General features: G+C 41.4%; 1 protein-coding gene across 1 annotated transcript in view; it reads left to right on the top strand.

Annotated features, from left to right (window-relative positions):
- The window catches only part of SLC49A4 (solute carrier family 49 member 4), a 91,646-nt gene extending 81,802 nt beyond the window's left edge, over positions 1 to 9,844 (top strand). Inside the window, exons 8-9 of the mRNA XM_082654518.1 lie at positions 282 to 464; positions 7,747 to 9,844. Coding sequence (XP_082510644.1) covers positions 282 to 464; positions 7,747 to 7,862 — 299 coding nt within the window. The 3' untranslated portion in view covers positions 7,863 to 9,844. The remainder of the gene's footprint in view (positions 1 to 281; positions 465 to 7,746) is intronic.
- The last annotated feature ends 9,625 nt before the right edge of the window (positions 9,845 to 19,469 follow it).

Below are 19,469 nucleotides of genomic sequence, written 5' to 3'. Positions count from 1 at the left end.
TTATAGTGGTAAAAATTGTTGCTGTGGTTTGGAGTAATCCACCAGAAAGATAAAGCAAATAAACTGGTACTCATCCAGCAAGAGAACCTTTTCCTATCTACTCCACAAAACCTGTGTGAGGAGCTGACAGATGTGTGACGCTTTGTGGAAGTTCTTCAACTACCACTGAGAAGAGATGCAATTCCAGAGTTGATACTCATGAAAGACAACACCCAGCATATCCATCTGATGTGACTCACTGCTGCTCTTCTGAAACTAAAATGTTTGTGTTTCTATTTTAGTGACATTGTATGCCTCCTGTATTCTCCTGGGAGTGTTCCTGAATAGCAGTATACCTATATTTTTTGAGCTTTTTGTGGAAACTGTCTACCCAGTTCCAGAAGGAATTACTTGTGGAGTTGTCACTTTTTTAAGTAATATGTTCATGGGAGTACTTTTGTTTTTTCTCACATTTTATCACACAGGTAAGAAATTTGACTTTTTATTTACTATCTAAATGTGTTAGGAGAGAGGTTTGTGGCACTGATGTATAGGGAATTTATATGGAGAATTCCCACTAAGGCAAATTACTTTGAGCTTTCACATGCGAAGAAAAGAAAATATCTTCTGTTGCTTTTCTTGAAAGGCATCCAGCCTGATGGAATGCATCCTCACTGCCCGCCCCCCCCAAAGTTTCTGATTTAATTAACTTGGGGTGGGGGGGTGGCAGCATTTCTCCTTTTAAAAGCCAACCAGCTGATTCTAATATGCTGGTTCTCATTGAGAACCACTGACGTCTTGCTTTTAAAAGAAATACTTCAACTCTATTGTCTTAACGTTAGGTAGAAATTAAGGTCAGCCGTATATATGTAGTTTAAAGCTTTGCAGATGAATGAGAGATCACCCAAAGAGTGGATCGCCTGTATAGGACAGCTCTGTCCAATGGAACATTTTATGATAACAGAGGTGCTCTTTATCTATGCTGTCCAGCACAGTAGCCACTAGCCCATGAAGCTAAGGCAGCTAGGGAACTGGATTTTTCATTTTATTTCATTTTGATTCATTTGTTTACATTTAAATTGCTACATGTGGCTACCAAATTGGTCAGTGCAGGTATAGAGTGAACAGAAGGTTGCAGTTAGAACCCAGGGGTACACCTTTAAAGAAGGGGGTCGTCCTTACAGAGGAAGAAGGGTTGGGTTCCTGAACCCAAGTGGAGGAGTTAGCCTTGGACGAAAGGAGGTGGAGATAAGGCAGTGTGTGTGGCATAGAAGCAGAGGCCTGTGCTGAGCACATTGTTGACGGAGCTCCTTCTTGATGGCACCAACTTTCGGCTTAGAAGCCAGTTCATCTCTGAAGAGTTGGTGGGAAGGTAGTGGAGAAGGGGCTTAAGGAGAGAATGAAACTTTAAAATAGCTTTTGAGGGGGTGGGCGGAGACGCTGCAGGGACAGCTGGCAAGCTCTCTGGGCATATTGAAGGCAGGCCCCACTGGTGTTGAGGTCTGCGGGTTTGTAGTGGCTCTGTTTTGCAGTTGTTTGGTTTTCTCTGATATTCTCTTTTCCGTGGTCCAAATTCTGTCTCACTATTTTAGAAAATTGGGGCACAATTATCTAGACTTCTTTTTTGCATGTTAAAATAAGGATTTATACTTATTTTATACATCTAGACTTTTTAAATTTTATACTCGTGAGTCTTAAATATAAATCTTTAATTAATTTCTACTAGGTTTATATCCCATTTTATTTCCTTGTCTTAAATAATTGAATATTACTACTTTTTTTTTCTGGTTGCTGTTTTCTTAACTACTCATCAGATACAGTAAATTTGGATAATTTGTACACGGAAGAATCTAATTTATAAGACTTAAATGTAAGAAATGCTCTAAAATGTGACACTCCAAGAGACCTAATTGTTTCTAGGAATTCTGACAGGCTTATAATTGCAATAGTAGCCATGATAACCTCCTTGACTGGAAAAAAAATTTTTGAAATATTCAAAGCTGATGAAACAGAATCTCCCTGGGTTTTGGACAGCTTTTGACATAGCACTTTCACCTAACAGCAAAGAGCGTCCAAATGATATATTAATTTCGTAATATAATTAACAACAAACTAGATCATTTCTGTCCATCAGTAATACAGGTAAAGAAGGTTTCAACTTTGCTAAACCTGATATACGTTTGGTTTATCCTATGAAAGAGAGTGACATTTTCGAAGGCAAGTGATATTAATAAAGTCAGACCACTCTTCACTGTCCTCCTGGAAACGTGTTTCCATTAGGGAAAATGCCATCACCAGGTATAGGGTCTTTGCCTTCCATTAGTTTTCTAAACAGAATCACCTAACAGTTATTACATTATCAGCTTTAACCCACTTCAGCTGTGTCATAGTTGAAACTAGGCGGCTCAGTACCTCTCTTTTTTTGCCTGGTAAAGTATCAGAGATGGCTGTTGCCCTTAGAGTTGTAGAAACGGTTTTCCACCTCATGGACACAGGTGGGCTGAATGGTCCTTGCAGCCCGTCTGAGCATGGTTTCTCCTGTTGGATGGAAATTGTTTTGTCTTCCCAGCATTTAAAAACAACAACAGTAGATGCCAGATCATGTTATCCCCTAATAGACCTCTTGCACGTGGTCTATAGAATATAACAAACATGTATTTATTGGTCAGTTTAAAGCAGGAACTACCCCTGTGCTGTCTGACTGTGGAGGAGCCCAGTGCACTCCTACCATTGTGCCCAGCAAGCAGTGTCTCTATCACTCTCCTGGGTCTTGAGTGTGCAGCTTCCAGTTTGTTCAACAGAGACTGGTGTCTGTACATCAGCCAGTGCTCACTCCTCATTTTGCAGATTTATAGTGACCAGATACAAGCAGACATTTTTGGTTCTTTGGCACAGGCAGTGGAAGAAACAGCACCATTTCTGCTAATTTCTATCTCACTGATACAATCAAGGATTTATCTAGCTGGGGGGAGAAAGCTTCCCCCTTCTCGGTTGGTTTCTGATCTTATGTTCTTATACATATCTATGTAGATGTTAAAGGTTTCTGCCTAAACTCCATGAGTATTGTGAAAAATAAAACTTTAAATAAAAATTAATCTTAATCGAACAGGATGGTTTTCAGGACAAAAAGAACCTCAGTGTGTTTTGACATTTTAGAGTTAATGAGAAGATGAATGTAAAAGAGCTTAGACCAGGGCACAGCTGGCACTCACCAAATGTTTTGTTTCCTTCTGGATAATTAGCTGGGGATGATAGGAATTTAAACATCTAGGCTTCTATTTTAAAGAGATGCTTTTATGTGCTTATTTGTCAGTGCGTATAATGAATACACACAAACACACCCCACAACACTCTAAGGCTAAAAAGTTCCTAGAACTATGAAAACTCTGTTGAGATTCTTTCACTTATAATTAGTTGATCTCGCCCCAAAAGTCCCACAGCAAAAGTCCACATGCCTTATAGCTGAGGTATGATGATACCTAAATTACAAATCTGGAAACTGTATAAAATTATTTCCTAAATTTTTAGTTCCGCAGCCCAGTCTGCTAAACATTTTATATAATGAATTCCCTTCCATTAGAGCCAGCGTTTGAATGTCATAATTCAGTCATTTTAAACTTGAAAAACTCACCCAGAAGTTAGTTATGTGTCAGAATTCAACTATTAGTGACATGATTGGAGGGCTTGATTTTTAATCATCATAAAAATAGGCTTTTTTTTTTTTTTTTTTTTTTTTTTTTGCGCGGTACGCGGGCCTCTCACTGTTGTGCCCTCTCCCATTGCCGGAGCACAGGCTCCGGATGCGCAGGCTCAGTGGCCGTGTCTCACGGGCCTAGCCGCTCTGCGGCATGTGAGATCCTCCCGGACCAGGGCACGAACCCGTGTCCTCTGCATTGGCAGGTGGACTCTCAACCACTGCGCCACCAGGGAAGCCCCAGATAGCGGTTTTTTAGGTCACTTCTCAAGGAAGTACTAAACTTCCTGACCAGAGTTTTTGGTTTCCCACCATGTGCTATCTGGTAGATGACTACATCAGATATGGCTTTTCAGGGCTGTACAGACTAACCCCAAAATGACCACATTAGAGTGCCTTGCCTGGCAAGATAGGCTCCACTGGTGAGTTGCTTGTTGATTATGGCCATTGCCATCATTGATGGCGAATGTCATACAGGCTTCTATACCAATGCCACTGGCCTATTTAGAGCCCTGGGTCACAGAGTTTCCCATGTCCTGTGTTGACTCTGCTTTGGGAACCTGGACCATGTCAAAGATTTCTTGGAGTTTTTCTGACTTGGGTTTTTTAAGGGCACTTTGAAAAAAAGTTACTTGCTCCTTAATATAAGCATATTTACAAAACGGAGTTGCTTCCTATAATGTTTGCTTTGTGAATCTCAGCGAGTATTTCAGACAGCACAGTGATGTTTTATTCTAATAACTTCACATACAAAATCAATTTGGAAATGCCGTTGTATGCTTTATATGCTCTGAAATGTATTCTAATGTTCTGTTTTACAGTTTGTAGCTTGTTTTGTAGTTTGTATTGGCTGTTATTTTTGGTTGTTCTTGTTTTTCTAGAAGGTTTGCAGCAAGCTTTGGCTAAAAACGTTAAAGGTTTTACCTCAGTCCTTTCATTTTGAAGTAGCCAACCAGGAATTTGAGGCTGCATTGTGTGCTGAGGAGGGAGGTATTGTCTAGTGGTTACCAGGAGAACAGGTTCAACAGATGTGGACTAGTGAGAAGTAATTTTCTATCTAAGAAGTAAAATAATGCAATGTGCTGGTCAGAGCTATCGGATAATTAACCTGGAGGGAAGGGAGCAGGGCATCACACTGTGAAATTGTGGTGTCAGCTGGCTTCTCTTGAGAGAGAATGGAGACAATTTTGTTAAATTACCATAATTTTGGTTGAATCACCAAAGAAACTAGAAGGTTGGTTCTGTAAGATAGTGTCTGGAACCAGACAAGTACTTGAAGCCAAAAGTGTGACATCACTGCAGGGAAAGATGAGGTGAAAAGTAGAATGGTACTTCATCCTAATTAGTTCAGCCCCAGCAGAGCCTCACCATTTGGTGCAGAGCTCTGAGTAAACTATAGCACCCACCTCACTGGAAATTGGCAGAGTCCTCAGGCTACAGCACAGGAGATGGCAGAGAGCCAGCAGAAATGTAGAGGCAAGTCACGGGGGCTTGCGGTATGGATTTATAGTTCCTCTAGTGAAAGGCAAAGGGAACGAATGTTGGAAAGCTGTGCTCACTTTAAAAGATACAAAAGAAAATTTCGATGGGTAAGGACTCTGTTGGTTTAATTACGTCATGGCACTGGGCTCCAAAGGACCACAGCCAACTTTGCTCTGCCAAGTCAGACTGAACTTTTTTTTTTTTTTTGTGCGGTACGCGGGCCTCTCACTGTTGCGGCTTCTCCCGTTGCGGAGCACAGGCTCCGGCCGCGCAGGCTCAGCGGCCATGGCTCACGGGCCCAGCCGCTCCGCGGCATGTGGGATCTTCCCGGACCGGGGCACGAACCCGTGTCCCCTGCATCGGCAGGCGGACTCTCAACCACTGCGCCACCAGGGAAGCCCCCAGACTGAACTTTTAAGCAAGCCATTTCCTGCACATTAGAGCCCCTTAGGTGTGGTTTATGTGAATGGTTTTCAGTGGGGACATGCAGAGATTTCCATCCCTGACCTTTTTCCCTCTAAAAAGGCAAAAATTTCAAAGAACACTGGTAGCTGGTTAAGCCAGGTGAACTTAGTGAAGGGTGGATTTGACTTCTCAGAGAGAGGCACAATAGTGAAAAACAACCAACCAACAAACCATGACACTAAAGAGCAATTTTGAGTTATTTTTAGAGATTTCATCTGAACCCAGGTAGAAGGAATCGTTTTACAATTCTGATGAAATAAAGGTCTGCTTTGGCAATATTTGACTGATTTCTAGGTTTAAGGAGAGCTAGGACAAGTTGATTGTTGCTGCATGTGTGTTGCTCTAGCTCCCTGTGAAATGGTCTCTAAAGTTTAGGAAACACCTTTGTTGTAGACTTCAAGTGCCATACTTTCTTATATTGCTTAAAATGCGACCTTACAGTAAAAGACGCTCAGTTTTAGTATAAACAGTACGCTGTTATCTCTATTTTACTACTTTTTCTTTTCGTATTTTTTCACTGCTTCTTTTTGCTTGTTAAAATTATCATCAGAAATCCAGAGGCTTTATGGTTAATATAAAAGCAGAAAATGCTTGGTGCGTCATTTCAGGGAATATTAGAATGAAGACAAGATCCCAGAGATCACAGCGTTTCTGAGCGTTTAGATTCTAGTCAGTCCAAGTAAAGGACAGAAAACAGCTTTGCATGAAAATACCATTGAAATATACGTCTTTGTTCTGTGCTATAGAATAGCATGTCTGACTTTGAAAATGTAGAAATTGAGAGGTTAGGGAGGCTGCTTTTGCGAACATATTATAGGAAAAAAACGTGCTTCAGCACCTTTTCTTACTGGTTGGTTTTCTGATTTCCGTTCCTGAGCATAAATTGCTCTTTTAGCCATATGAATTATGGATTAATCTAAAGCAGCATCATAGAAATCTTTAGGATGATTTTTGAAGATTAAGGCAGTATTAGCATTCTGTAGAAGCACAGAGGGAAAATATAAACTTATAGCAGTGCCCAAAGGTAAAGATGTACCAGGGAACCTGTTTCCTTCATTTTTTGTTGTGTTTTTATTTTTTCATTGAAATTGCTAAATGGATATTAAACTAGAGACGTTATCCGCCACCCCGCGCCCCCCCCCCCCCCCCGCCAGCCCCTTTATGCCAAGAAGCTGCTCACTTCTGCCTGGAAGCCTCAAGTCTGACAGAGGGGGTTGGGATAGAAGGAAGCTGAACAGATGCCTGGCTCCAAGGCCCCCGGAGCCAGAGGAAGCAGCTAGAGACAGCACAGTCGGCGGGGCAAGCATGTGTGTTTGGGTAGCAAGAGGCCCAGGATTGGCCTGTTGGAGAGTCCTGAATTCGTGAATAAGCATTTTTGAAGAAGCAAGTTCTCAATTCCATTAAATTAAAAAACAACATTATTTGAATTGCCTGTTTAGATGATTCCTGTAAATCTTCTGGTAATTGGCATCATACATAACCGTTATGTTAGTAGGAAAAAAAGACTAGAAAGAAACCAAAGTATTCACAGTAGTTTCTCTGAGAGTAGAATTTAGGATTCATTTTTTACATTTTACTTATTTTATATATATATATATGTATATGTATGTATTTTCTACTCTGTTTTACAGTGATTACTACTTGATTTTTTGCTGAGAATTAGATATTTCTTTCTTTCCCAAAAAATTTAAAAGTGTTATCTCAAAATTCAGGTGATTTGGTTGTTTGTCTTTCTAATCCATCAGATATTTCTAAACAAGGACAAGAGTGATGGTGATAGGGGGCACTTTAAAAACAAACTAACATTTAAAGGTGATTGATTGATTTTTCTTTCTTTGAAGTAATAGATTTTTTTTTTTTTTGGCCACCAAAGTCAAGTTGGGTTAAATTGATGAAAAGTCATTAACAATACTGATTAAAAATATTCCACAGGAAAGCCCTGTAACATATTACATGCATCACTTAGACTCCACATTTGTCACTGTTTATTGAAAGCCGGTTTTCAGGCCTCCCAGGGCACATTTACTATAAGTGCTTTTGAATGCAAAGCAGGTTGCTCCCAGCATACAGGTGGTGTTCTGCTGGTGACACATGAATGCTTACAACTGCATGTTTTTGTCTTACAGAGTTGTCTTGGTTCAACTGGTGCCTTCCCGGGTCGTGTTTGCTCAGTCTCCTCCTTATTCTGTGCTTCAGGGAATCCTATGACAGACTCTATCTTGATGTGGTTGTCTCAGTTTAATAGCACAGACTTGAAGGAGTGTTTAAAAAGAGACTGGAAATCAATACTGCATACTGCACATTTGCTTGGAATTGCACATCTAACAGGAAAAAAAAAAGGAGAAGAGAGAAACTTCATTCAGAGGTTTTGTTAGGTTACAGATGATCACATTAATTTAATTACTGCTAGGTAATAATAATGTGGAACTTGAGTGATAATAGTGTATTTAAAAACTGTATCAATGGCATACGTGTGCCTGAGTCTGGGGTTAGAAGTGTGATGTCTTACACAGAAAGCACTACCTAGGTAATTCCCTCTATGTTTTGTGCCAGTGCTAAACTACTGATTAATTGTAACTATGAAAAGAAATGAAGGGTGTCTATTACATGAAGATAACTCCTTCCCTAAGCCACATATCAGAAAAGGAAGAAATGCCACTAACTTCTAAAGAAGTTTAAACCCTATATCAGATTTTAATTATAAAATAGCCAAGAGGTGTATCAATGATAGATATTAGCCACCTGTACACTACATTTTTTTCTAATAAAGCCATTTCTTATATGACTCCTTATTTCTAATTAGCTCGGAAACCTTTGGCCACCTTAATTATGGTGATGAAGTGCTTTCCAGTGACCGCAGAGCACATACTTTGTGTCTCGATCTTAACTTATCCTTGTTTCTGTGAAATACAATTTCATCTGCTAGGCTCTTAAATGATTATATTAAATGTGACTAAATGTTTAATACAGTCGCATTAAATGCTGTATGAAAAATGTAATTTTGTTCCGATTTAGCACTTTGTTAAAAGTGAAATGACAGATCCCATAGAACATCCTGTGTCTTCGGGCAGATATATATGTGGTGGCATGGGATGGAAAATCCAGCACCAGCTGTTGCTTACCAAGGTTGCATTTTATTAAATGACCCTTGTTTGAAAATAACAATTTATAGCATTGAAACTTTCAGATCTGTTGAGTGATTTCTGAATTACTTTCTTGTATCGCAATTCAGGTTATAAAATATTCAGTTCTATATAGAGTGTATATTTGAGAGGGCAGTATCTTGCCGATACCTGCCTTCCTTCTGTGGATGACAGCTTTTTCAAAAATAATACCCACTGGACAGCTCTCAGACGTGTATTTCACTATGACATAAAGTATGCTCTGGTGGGGTTATGATAGTACCACTATTCAGATTTACATAATTCCCCTCATGCTGGAAAATCAAACACTTTCTCAAAAAGTGAAGAATGATGTTTTATCTTCATTGTTCTCAGCTTCCTCCAACCCCCTCTCTCCTTTCTTACTCACTTGAAATTGTATCTTCATTGTCAGCGAAATATATATTTTATTTGTCTTCTTCTGGACAGCAGAGTGTAAGGCAGCTCCTTCTATTAGCCAAGGTGGTGAAGTATGGTTAAGGGGACCTGGTCAGCACTTAATTGACTCATCTCCACCACATTCGCACACACCATCACACACAGTCCCAGATACCCCTCCTTTCCCCCTTGGTAAGTTGAAGGCTATGCTTTTACTAACCTCGGTCCTAGAGGAGGATGCTATTACCGTCTGGCCTTCTAAGATCCGAAATTGTGCAACCTGGAAAGTAAGAAAACCCTCAAATTTAACATCTGTCTTCAGTCACCTTTAGACCATCCCCCTTTAGAACCACCCTGCTAATAACTTAGCAGCCAGAACTGAAAGAACTGAGGAACTTGCTAAAGAGAAGAAGAAAACCTGTGAAAGCTAGGCTTAGTTCCTGTTAACTCTGTCGTTCTTCTCAAATAAAAATAAAAGGAAAGCAAAGCAGAATTCTTAAGGATAATTGAAAGCCAGCCAGTCCAGGTATCAATAGTCCATGACCCAGGTGCTAAAATAACCACCACCCCTTCCTGTTTAGAATGAGTCTAGAAAGGTGAGGGAAGAATTATGATGCATTTGGTTTTAGTCAGAACTGTTGTGTTTGAGGACACTCCTATATAAAATTTTGCTATAAGACTTCTCATACAGAGCATTTTAATTATGGTTAATTCTACTTTTAACACATAGTGAAAATAACATTAAAAAATATTACCTAAATGACTGATTAGTTCAAAGACAGACCAAATGGGTAGTGATTTTAAATTCTTGTGTTGTACCAGGCACCAACCACTGTTTTTAGCATACGTGAGATGAGATGAGTTGAGATGAGAGGTGTCCATTTGTCTCACTTACATCCGCTTAACCCCTCCAGCAGATAATTGTTCTAATCACAAGCTGCAGCTGTTTTAAATGATCAAGATTTCATGTACCAAACCTGATAGAAAGAGAACCAAAATCTTCTAGGGGGAGGGGGAGGATTACACATTATTTACCTACCTGTATATGTCATAAATTTTTTTTTTACTTTTGTATTTCTCACATGCATCAAAAGACCAGCCATAATCTTTGCACTCTATAAACAAACATTAAAGAGTCCTAATGAATTTTATAATTGAAAAAAATCTTAACCCTCTACTAGTCCAAGCACTCATTTTAGAATTTATAGGAACAGCCCCAGAGAGGTAAAGGATCTTGCCAAAGGTCACAATCCTAGTTAATGACAAAAGTAAAATTAACTAAAACCCACATCTTCTGACTCCCAAAGCAGTCTTTTTTTCTCTACCTCAGAGAATTGCAGCTTAATTTGGACATTTTGGGGTGTTCGTGAATACTCTTTCATGTTCAAAAACGATGGGGCTTAAGAGTAAGATACTGTTAAAATTAGGTGATTGCTTGATTTCTAAGTAAAATCTGTCTTTTTTTCTTCATCGCTATCCCGTTGGTGCTCTAACATCTCTAAGTCTTAGCTTGCAGTGAGTGACGCGATCTGAAAAGTTTCTAATGAATAGTTCAGTCCTCATAAACCAAGTCAACAGCATTATTAATTGGTAAGGACATGTTATAGTGTAAGTTCCCTGTGGCTTATCAGTGAATATTTCACAGTTATGGGAAGAAGCATTTCTTAATATGGTCCCTGGTGGAGATATAGAACAGATAATTACATACACAAATGCATTTCACTGGAGGGTAGAGCTCATAAAATAACAAGAGGGAGTCAAGCACCATTTTGTATATTTAAGCATATATGGCCTAAGGGCCATGTTTTATCATAGATCATACGTTCATGTTTAATTATTGAGAATGTTTACAGCTTGCCTTTCTAATGAGGGATTCAAGTGAAGAGATTTTAAATTGAGATTAAATTCTCATCTACTCTTTTTTTTTTTTTAACTATTTTTACTAAAATCTAGGCATTCATCTTGCTGTTTGCATAAGTACAAGCTTCACTTTAAACTCAAGATCAAGTGCGTAGTAGATGTTTTAACTTAATGTTAAAAATCACATTAATTCCACATTTGTCCCAGAAACAATAAGTACAGGAATTACTGTGATTATACCATATTATCAAGCAAGTGCAAAAGTTGTGACATGAAGAAAGTGTCCTATTAAAAAAGAAATATATAGAAAACTATGAGGAAATTTCATCAGACCTATTTCATAAATGTAGGAAAAATAGAATTCCACTTTAACTTGTATGATTATAATCATATAGAAAAGAGCGAGATAAAGCTTATTTCCATACTGTCAACAGTTTGCTAATCTGTTGGGAAATAAAAACAATACTGACGGGGGAGAGTGTTGGACCTTCCCGGAAGGACAAAACTTGACAGGGAAAGTTTTAGGTGCTCTTTTAACAGCATCCATTGGGTAGTCTGTGCTCAATAGTGGTGAGTGTCTGCTCAGTAAGCAGACATCTTGGCCATCCTGAGCACTCATGTCCTTTCAGGTGTCTTCCCGGTTCAGTTGGAACCTCAAACTTAGGAGATGACCTCTAGGAACTAATACCAAGGCCCTTAAGAGACTCTTGAGGGTGTCACCTCTGGCCAGGGGATGGGAATGATAGAGGCTGTGGGCAGAGAGTACAGGCAATGACATGCCCTAAATCTCTCCCCTGAACCACTTCTCTTTTTATAAATAATTTTAGTTTGCTCTTGGTCAGGACTGAAACATCAGCCCCTTGTTTCACCTGAAGTTTCCTGAGGTTCTTCGCTTGTCCTCACTGCCCTGTACCTCAGCTTTCTGAACACTTGCATGAATCTGCCCTCTGTTCCATCCTGGTCTCCGCTTCCTTGAGCTGACTTCCTGGCATAGGCTTCTTTACCCTCAACCCCTCCCTAAGCTCCAGGGCCGAAAACACAGTCTCCTTCCTGCCTAGTAGTAAAGCCATACACCCAGGCTGCCCTCTCATGAATAGGATGCTAGCATGAGCAGAACATAAACAAATCCAGGCACTCCAGAAAGATTTAACAGTTATTCTCACAGCCAAGTCGTATAAGTTAGAATATTCCCCTGAAATGGGAAGGGAATTACAAAAGTCTCTAACAAGTTTCTTGTGTTATTATTTCTTGTACTTTTATTTTTTTTAATGCCTTTTGTTTCTTTGTTTGTTTATTTATTTATTTATTTATTGGCCAGGCGGCATGCGGGATCTTAGTTCCCCGACCAGGGATCAAACCCGCGCCCCCTGCACGTTGGAAGTGTGGAATCTTAACCAGTGGACCACCGGGGAAGTCCCTATTTGTTGTACTTTTAGAATGTGGACTAACTTGCCTTGTGTAGTCTTTCTCGTGTCTCGGAACCTGGTAGGCCTCAGACAATAGCCTTCCATCTCAGCCAACACTCAAAAAGAGAGCAAAAAGCTGCCCCACCCTAGCTGTTCTGTTCATTCAACAGGGGAGAATTAATTTTTTAAAAACAGCTAAAAAATGAAACAAAACATGAAATTCATTTCAGCAACCTTGGAAAAATGCTAAAAACACATCAAACCATTTTAGCTCTAAACATGCTACGTTTGGTACATTGCGAGGCTTGGGGCTCCAGAAGGGATGCCAGAAGATCAGCCCTACAGCACAGCACTCTGGGGGTTCCACCAGGCTCCTCCAGTTTACAAGCGAGGCTTCTGCAGTCTTGATCAAAATGGCAAGAATGACTTGGAGGCACTTTTGATTTACCTTAATGATAGAAAATGATGCTTTTTTAAACTACAATTTAATTTAGACTTCCTCTAGTTCAGATTGGCTTTCTTCCCATTTACCTGAAAGAATTGTAGAATCAGAGATGAGGATTTAATCCAACACCCCATTTTACAAATAAGTAAATAGAGAAGATTTCAGGTTAAATGACAGCTCAGTTTAGCAGATCACTCGACTCCTACACCAGCATTCATTCCATAAGTGATCAGTGTGTTAACCAGAAGTAATTTAAGTAAAATTTCTTTCAAAATTTTGAAAATTAAAACACGTGAGTGTATACCCATTATAAAATACCAGTACAGAAATATAAAGTGAAGTCTACCTCCAAACATATGCTGGTTGATCCATTCTCCTTTTCAGAGATAATCCCTGTGCATCCTTCCAGAAAATTTTCTATGCATTTACCTACATCAGGTATAAAAACAGAGAGGATTTAAAATCAAGTGATCTCAGGAACTATTTCTTAAGACCATGTTGGCATGAACACTTGGGCAGGAGTTTCTGAGCTCCTTATTTTTCTCCAAGACAAATCTGTATCAAACGTAGCAGTGGTTAATGGAGACATTTTACAGACCTGGTTATGTACCATCAAGCTCTATCATATTCTGAAGTTTAAAGGTGAACTTCAATATGCAATATTGGTTTTCTTATTGGAAATATAGACAGTTTTTAATGCTGCCAACTAAGGCCCATGCCCCGTGAGAGAAGAAAATGAATGATCTACCCCCAAAATCCAAACGGATTTTCTTGACAGGGTTTTCTTGGCTGTCCATCTCAGCAGAGGCATGCCATACTGTAGAAAGCAGAAAGTCGAGAAAGACAGCTTATGCCATCCCTTTTTTTTTTTTTTTTTTTTTTTGCGGTACACGGGCCTCTCACTGTTGTGGCCTCTCCCGTTGCGGAGCACAGGCTCCAGACGCGCAGGCTCAGCGGCCATGGCTCACGGGCCTAGCCGCTCCGCGGCATGTGGGATCTTCCCGGACCGGGGCACGAACTCGCGTCCCCTGCATCGGCAGGCAGACTCTCAGCCACTGCGCCACCAGGGGAGCCCTATGCCATCCCATTTTTAAAAAAAAAATAATAGCTAATGAAGACTCTGGTAATCCTTAACTATTTTCCTGGTCACCTTCCTTAGCTGTTCTAACTTTCAAGCTACCAGTAAAATTGATGAACTGTAGTAGGACAAGAACTTACATTTGTTTGGTCACTTCTTTCTTTCCTGCCATCTTTCCCATCAGGCTTTCCCCTTTCTGGTTGTATCTTCCTATTTATTTCTGACTGTGCTTGGAAGCAAGCTGTGTGAAACCCACATTGTCTGAGTTGCCCATATTATTGAAGAGAGCTGGCCAATTTCTTCATGAACTAGACTAGAGAGGACAGAAAAAGAGCCCTAGCCCAGGAGCCCCAGGGCCCAGCTCGTGGCCAGGCCTGGTGCCTTCAGCTGTTTGACCCTGACCAAGTCCCTTCATTCCTCATTTACCCACAATTCTAAAATGAAGGAGTGAACAAAGATGTTCCCTAAGGTCTCTTCCAGTTCAGAAATTCAGGTCCATTCTATTTAAATATTAGGAAATGACTGATGTACATGCACCTGTTTGTGCAGTAGCCCTCCTCCTGTGAGTCCCTACACGTGAACACACAGACTCTTCCACCACGCACACATTCAGCAACAAGAAGAAATGGCTTCTTCATTGCCAGTGCTAGAAGATAAGCTATAGGTACTGTTTATTTCCCCAAAGGACCTTATATATGAAATGCAGCATTTATTAAATTTATCAAATGTGATACGAGAAAATCTGTCATCTGCTGTTGAGATAGCATCCTGGGAGCCAGGTCAGAGTACTGCATTTGCTCACTGGAGTCAGGACAAACCAGAAACCCATCCTTTGGTTTGGTTTGATTCATCGTGAGTCAGCAGCGACTTGACACCTGTAGAAATCAAACTGTTGGATCAGATGGTAAAGCTGATCCTTGAACTGATATTTCTAGAGTTACACCACCGAACTGCTATTTCTAGAGTTACAGCACCGAAGAATTGTAAGTTGCTCTGCGACAGTGTTGTCTCTAATGGCCAGATTCTGCCAGTAGAGCTGTGCATATATCTTTTATAGAGTGAGAACAGAGGTTTAGTAGGTCATGTCTGATCTGTACCCAGGTGTTAGGAAACAAGGCTTCACTGAAATTATAACATGGGCACAAAAGCTGTCAGAGAAATGAACCAAAAGTCCAGCCTGAGAGTCAGGAGGCCTGGGTTTCAGTTTCTCTCTCCAGGGCAGCTGCTGAGCACCTTGGGGCTTTGGAAAAGTCACCTGTTCTCTCTGGACCCTGGCTTCCTCTAAAATAGAAGGGTCAAGTGGATGTTCCTTTTTGCTGAAGAGTTTTATAGCATCTAATATACACTTATTTGGTCACACACCAGACAGAAAGTAGAAAACAACACAAGTGCAATACCTTTCCACTGGTCCTTCCAGTTACACATTATCTTTCAAACAAGCAAGGAGCTTCTACAAGGAAGGCCCCATTAGTCATGCATTATAGGTGCCAGGCAGTTATGGAAACTCTCAGGCCACCAACATATCCACTATTCCTTCATTCACACTTTTATTCATTCTATATACAGAGTAATTACATGTGTGCAGTGTGTGCCTGTGAAGGAGAATCAGAAAAACAAAAGCTGTTTCTACCCTTCAGGACATTTTAGACAGATTTAAAAAAAAAAACAAATACTCTCCTGAACTAGCTAGAAAAAGGAATAATGAGAGTTTCCCAAATAATTATGCATAGCAGGAACCCAATTTTTTTCTTGTACCATCATTAACCATAACTGATTTCAAGGGAAGGTATTCTGTTCCATTGGAATTTCCACCATAGGCAGAACCTGTATCTGTCTGGGAGCACTGAATCAATTTTCACATGAGGAATCCCAAGCCTTCTTGGCTGGGGAGTGGGTTACTATTCCTTTAGGAAGTTGGGAAGATTGTTGGCACCTCCAGCTTCCTCTGAAGACAAGACTTAATTACAAACACACCAAGATACACATAAGGCCTTGTGCATTTCCTTTCTGAAAGGAATTTGAATTTTAACAGAGAACAAAGACTAAACACCAACAGAAAGGGTTTCTAGTGATAGAACTTGGGACATCAGCCCATCAGAGAGAGAAGGGGGGCAGGAGACTCTATGGGAGCCTTTGCAGAAACCTAAAGATGCTCAAAAGGGCAGGTTTTAGTTCTGCAGATGGGTTTATTTACTGCCAATGTCCCCACCTCCAAATTTACTTCCCTCTTCACCGGAAATAAATCTTTTGGAGGCTTATGAAAATTAAGTATTAGGAAAATTCTGACCCCGTCCTACTAGATTGCACCTACAAGTCCCAAACAAAATCGCTTCCTTGACTTACATGCATATAAGGTCAAGGAAGGTCTGTAACTCGGAGGAGCGGGCCTGGAAGAAGTCAGGGCAGGTGCCTGATCCCACCCCTCCTGCTATAGGCAGAACGGGGCTGCCCGCTGGAATCCTGCTAAAATGGAGGGCTGTGCTGGGGTGGTCCTTTTCTCTCAGTCCTTCCCTGAACTCACTAATTCACATTACACTGCTCTTCCTGATCAATAACTTATTGAGGAGAAAATCAGTAAATGACATAAATGTCTCCAGTGGAGCTGTCCCCCTCCATGACCCCACTGTCCTTTTAGTCTGCGCCCCAGAATCCTCATTCCGTGTCCCATAGAAACGCAGTTACCCTTGTCCTTTTCAGGGAAAAAGACATTGATTGAGAGCTTAGCCCTGACATTTCACCCTCTTACCTCAGAACACAGAAGCCCCTTCACGTTTGTTGTCTTTTTTACTCAAGGTTAATATAGATCCCCAGGCCCTGGCAACTCCATGCTGCATTCTGTTGCCTATAATTGTCCTTCCATCTAATTGGGCGAAAGGCTACTCTAATGAACCAGCTACTGATTCCCTTACCTATTCACTCTTTTATCAGTATTCCTTTACCAGTAAATTCTTTGTTATTTAGGTCCTGAAATTTATTTCATGTTTTTTTAAACTTTAAATTTTTTCTTACAAAATTGCTTCTTTTATCTTATAGCAGACTGTGATCTTTTTGCTTCTGAGTACTTTATAATACAATTCGAATATAATAGAACATTCTAAAATAAAGCCAGGCAGGGATTTCATCCTAACCACTATTAAATGCTGAGAGAGGCAGATCATATTTTTTTAAAAAGAGAGGAGAGCTGGGATGGAGGAAGCTGGATCTCATAATTCAACCAGTATATTTCGGGCTCCGGCTGCATGCTGAGCACAGGGCTAGGCTCTGAAGATGCAGAAACAAAGAAGACAGCATCCTGGCCCTCAGAGAGATTCATATTCTGATGAGTCCATTCATAACAACTGTAATTCAAACCTAGCAACACCCCCAAAAGCTGTTGGAAGCTTTGTAGCTTATTTCTATGACTGTCTATGGGATCGTACTCTGGAAAAATACGCTCTAAACCCTGCTTTCTTGGGCCGTTAGAAATCCATGCTTGTCCCTAATCCGTTTTTATAGTTACATGTAACCTTCATAGAGTAAAAAATGCGTCTGGACGGCTTTTGAAGTGTCAGGCAGAGAAATCTGTTTTGATGGCTTGAAAAGAAGTGGAAAAGTTTTAAGGAAAGCTAACAAGCTTCCAAAGAGTTTAGATCTGCTAGTGTCCAGACATGGGATTAGGCAGAGGGAAAAGCCTTCTAGCAAGTGGGAGCTGGGGCCATGTAAGCATGGAGACCCCACTGAAGGAGTCAGCGAGAGAGAAGCCAGGCTACAGGCGTCTGTTGATATGTCTGCTGAGTGAAAGTGGAGAAGGAGGTTTGGAGGCAGGGAGTTGTGGTGGAAGCAGATTCTGGAAAACAGAACCCCAAAACTGGCTTGTTCTCAGAGTCATCTGGCCCAGCCTCCCGCCTCCGAGCACATCCCGCCTGTGCTGTGTCTGGCCAACTGCTTTTTCAGCTCTCGAGGGATGGAGATTCTACAACCTACCCTGTCATCTGTTCCAGAGCCACCCCCGCTCTGCACTTAGAAATTCTTGCTTTTAAAGAATGGAGGCAGGAGAGAGGTGGTCCAAAAATGGGGAGACAACAAAGCAGGGCAGAGGAACTGTCATAGAGCTTGGAGATGGGGACCTCACACCCCAGTGCGGGTGGAGACACTAGAAGGGGAGCCAGCCATCTGGGAACCGCCCTCGCGGAAGCCCTGTCTGGCGGAGCGGAGGTTCCCGTTCTGCTCCACGAAAGCAGTGGGAATCTAGACATCCGCCGCCTCTTACGCCTTCAGTACCCTATTGCATTTCATACACTCTGCCCGAGTCATTTCTTTTCATACCAATTCTTGGATGCAAAGAAATCTTGGGCAGTCCAAGTGGATTCTAGAGCCAAGTCAAGTCACCATGTCTTACTCCATTCAGACTTTTCCATCTGCCTTCACCCTCTCAGTCACACTCCTAGAAGCAAACAGGAAAGTCCTTGCAACCAAAATCACTATCTGAAAGCCCAAGAGCTTTCTTGTTCTCCCTCTGATCTCAAGCCACAGTGTGTTGGTCTGATTTTACTCCATTTATAGTTCTCTGGCTTTCATGGCTCTGCACCACATGACAGAGCAGGAAAGCAAGCAGAGGCCGGGGGATCAGGTGGAAGGAAGTAGAGGCAGGATGGCTGCAGAAGCAGAGCAGAGGCAGCTGCTGACGCGGGAGCCTGCAATAGTCCCATGGCCGCCGTGATCCACACTGGGGTCCTAGTGTGCCATACAGGCTCTCGCATTCCCTGGGTTTCCCGGAGACGGCCCTTCCCTCAGCCTTGGGCCTCCCCTTGGCGGTGAGTCTCATTGCAATTCATGCCCTCCCTGTCCCCTCCTCCCAGTCCCAGGCTACACTGAAGCCCCTGACTCCTTTTCAGTCTGCAGAAGAACAGAGTCCCTGCCTGTTGGGATCCAGTCCACTCTGAGGATGCTTTTTAGCTGAAACTGCTGCAGGTGAGCACAAGAAGTTCTGACTGCCAGAGTGAAAGGGTACCCCAGCAGGCTGCAGCAGCTTCCCTGCCTCTGGGGCTGTAAATAAGGGAACGGTCCAGGACCGTCCCAGAGGACTAAGGATAGACCAGATGATCTCTTGAGATTCCTCCCAGCTCCAGAACCTGGCTTTTAAATAGCAACACTAAGATCCAGGTGACATACAGGCTCACTGACAGCAGGTGCTCCTCCTCCCGCGACACCCCATGTACCTGGGCAGACATTCTTCTCCCAGCAGGAGACATGGTGCAAAAATAGACAGGTGCAGGGAGGGGGCTTAAAATCTGCCCACACTGAGCCTTGATGCCAGGGGATGTGCATATCTGCTGGCCCAGCTCTGTGACCTGGTGGGTCTATGCAACTGTCAAAACATGAGTGTGTGTGATAAATTCCCCTCCGACGCTCATCACAACTTCTGAGTGTTCTGTGCATTTTTAAATAATTCTTACCATGTAAATATTGTATTACATTTTAATAAAAAGATTTTTTTTTTGCATTTTACTTTTGTAATATTTGGGGTTTTATAGATTTTTAT

This window comes from Grampus griseus (genome assembly GCF_964374135.1).
Source record: "Grampus griseus genome assembly, chromosome: 5".
In the NCBI taxonomy this organism is placed as follows: domain Eukaryota; kingdom Metazoa; phylum Chordata; class Mammalia; order Artiodactyla; family Delphinidae; genus Grampus; species Grampus griseus.
This window is presented reverse-complemented; position numbering and strand designations above follow the sequence as displayed.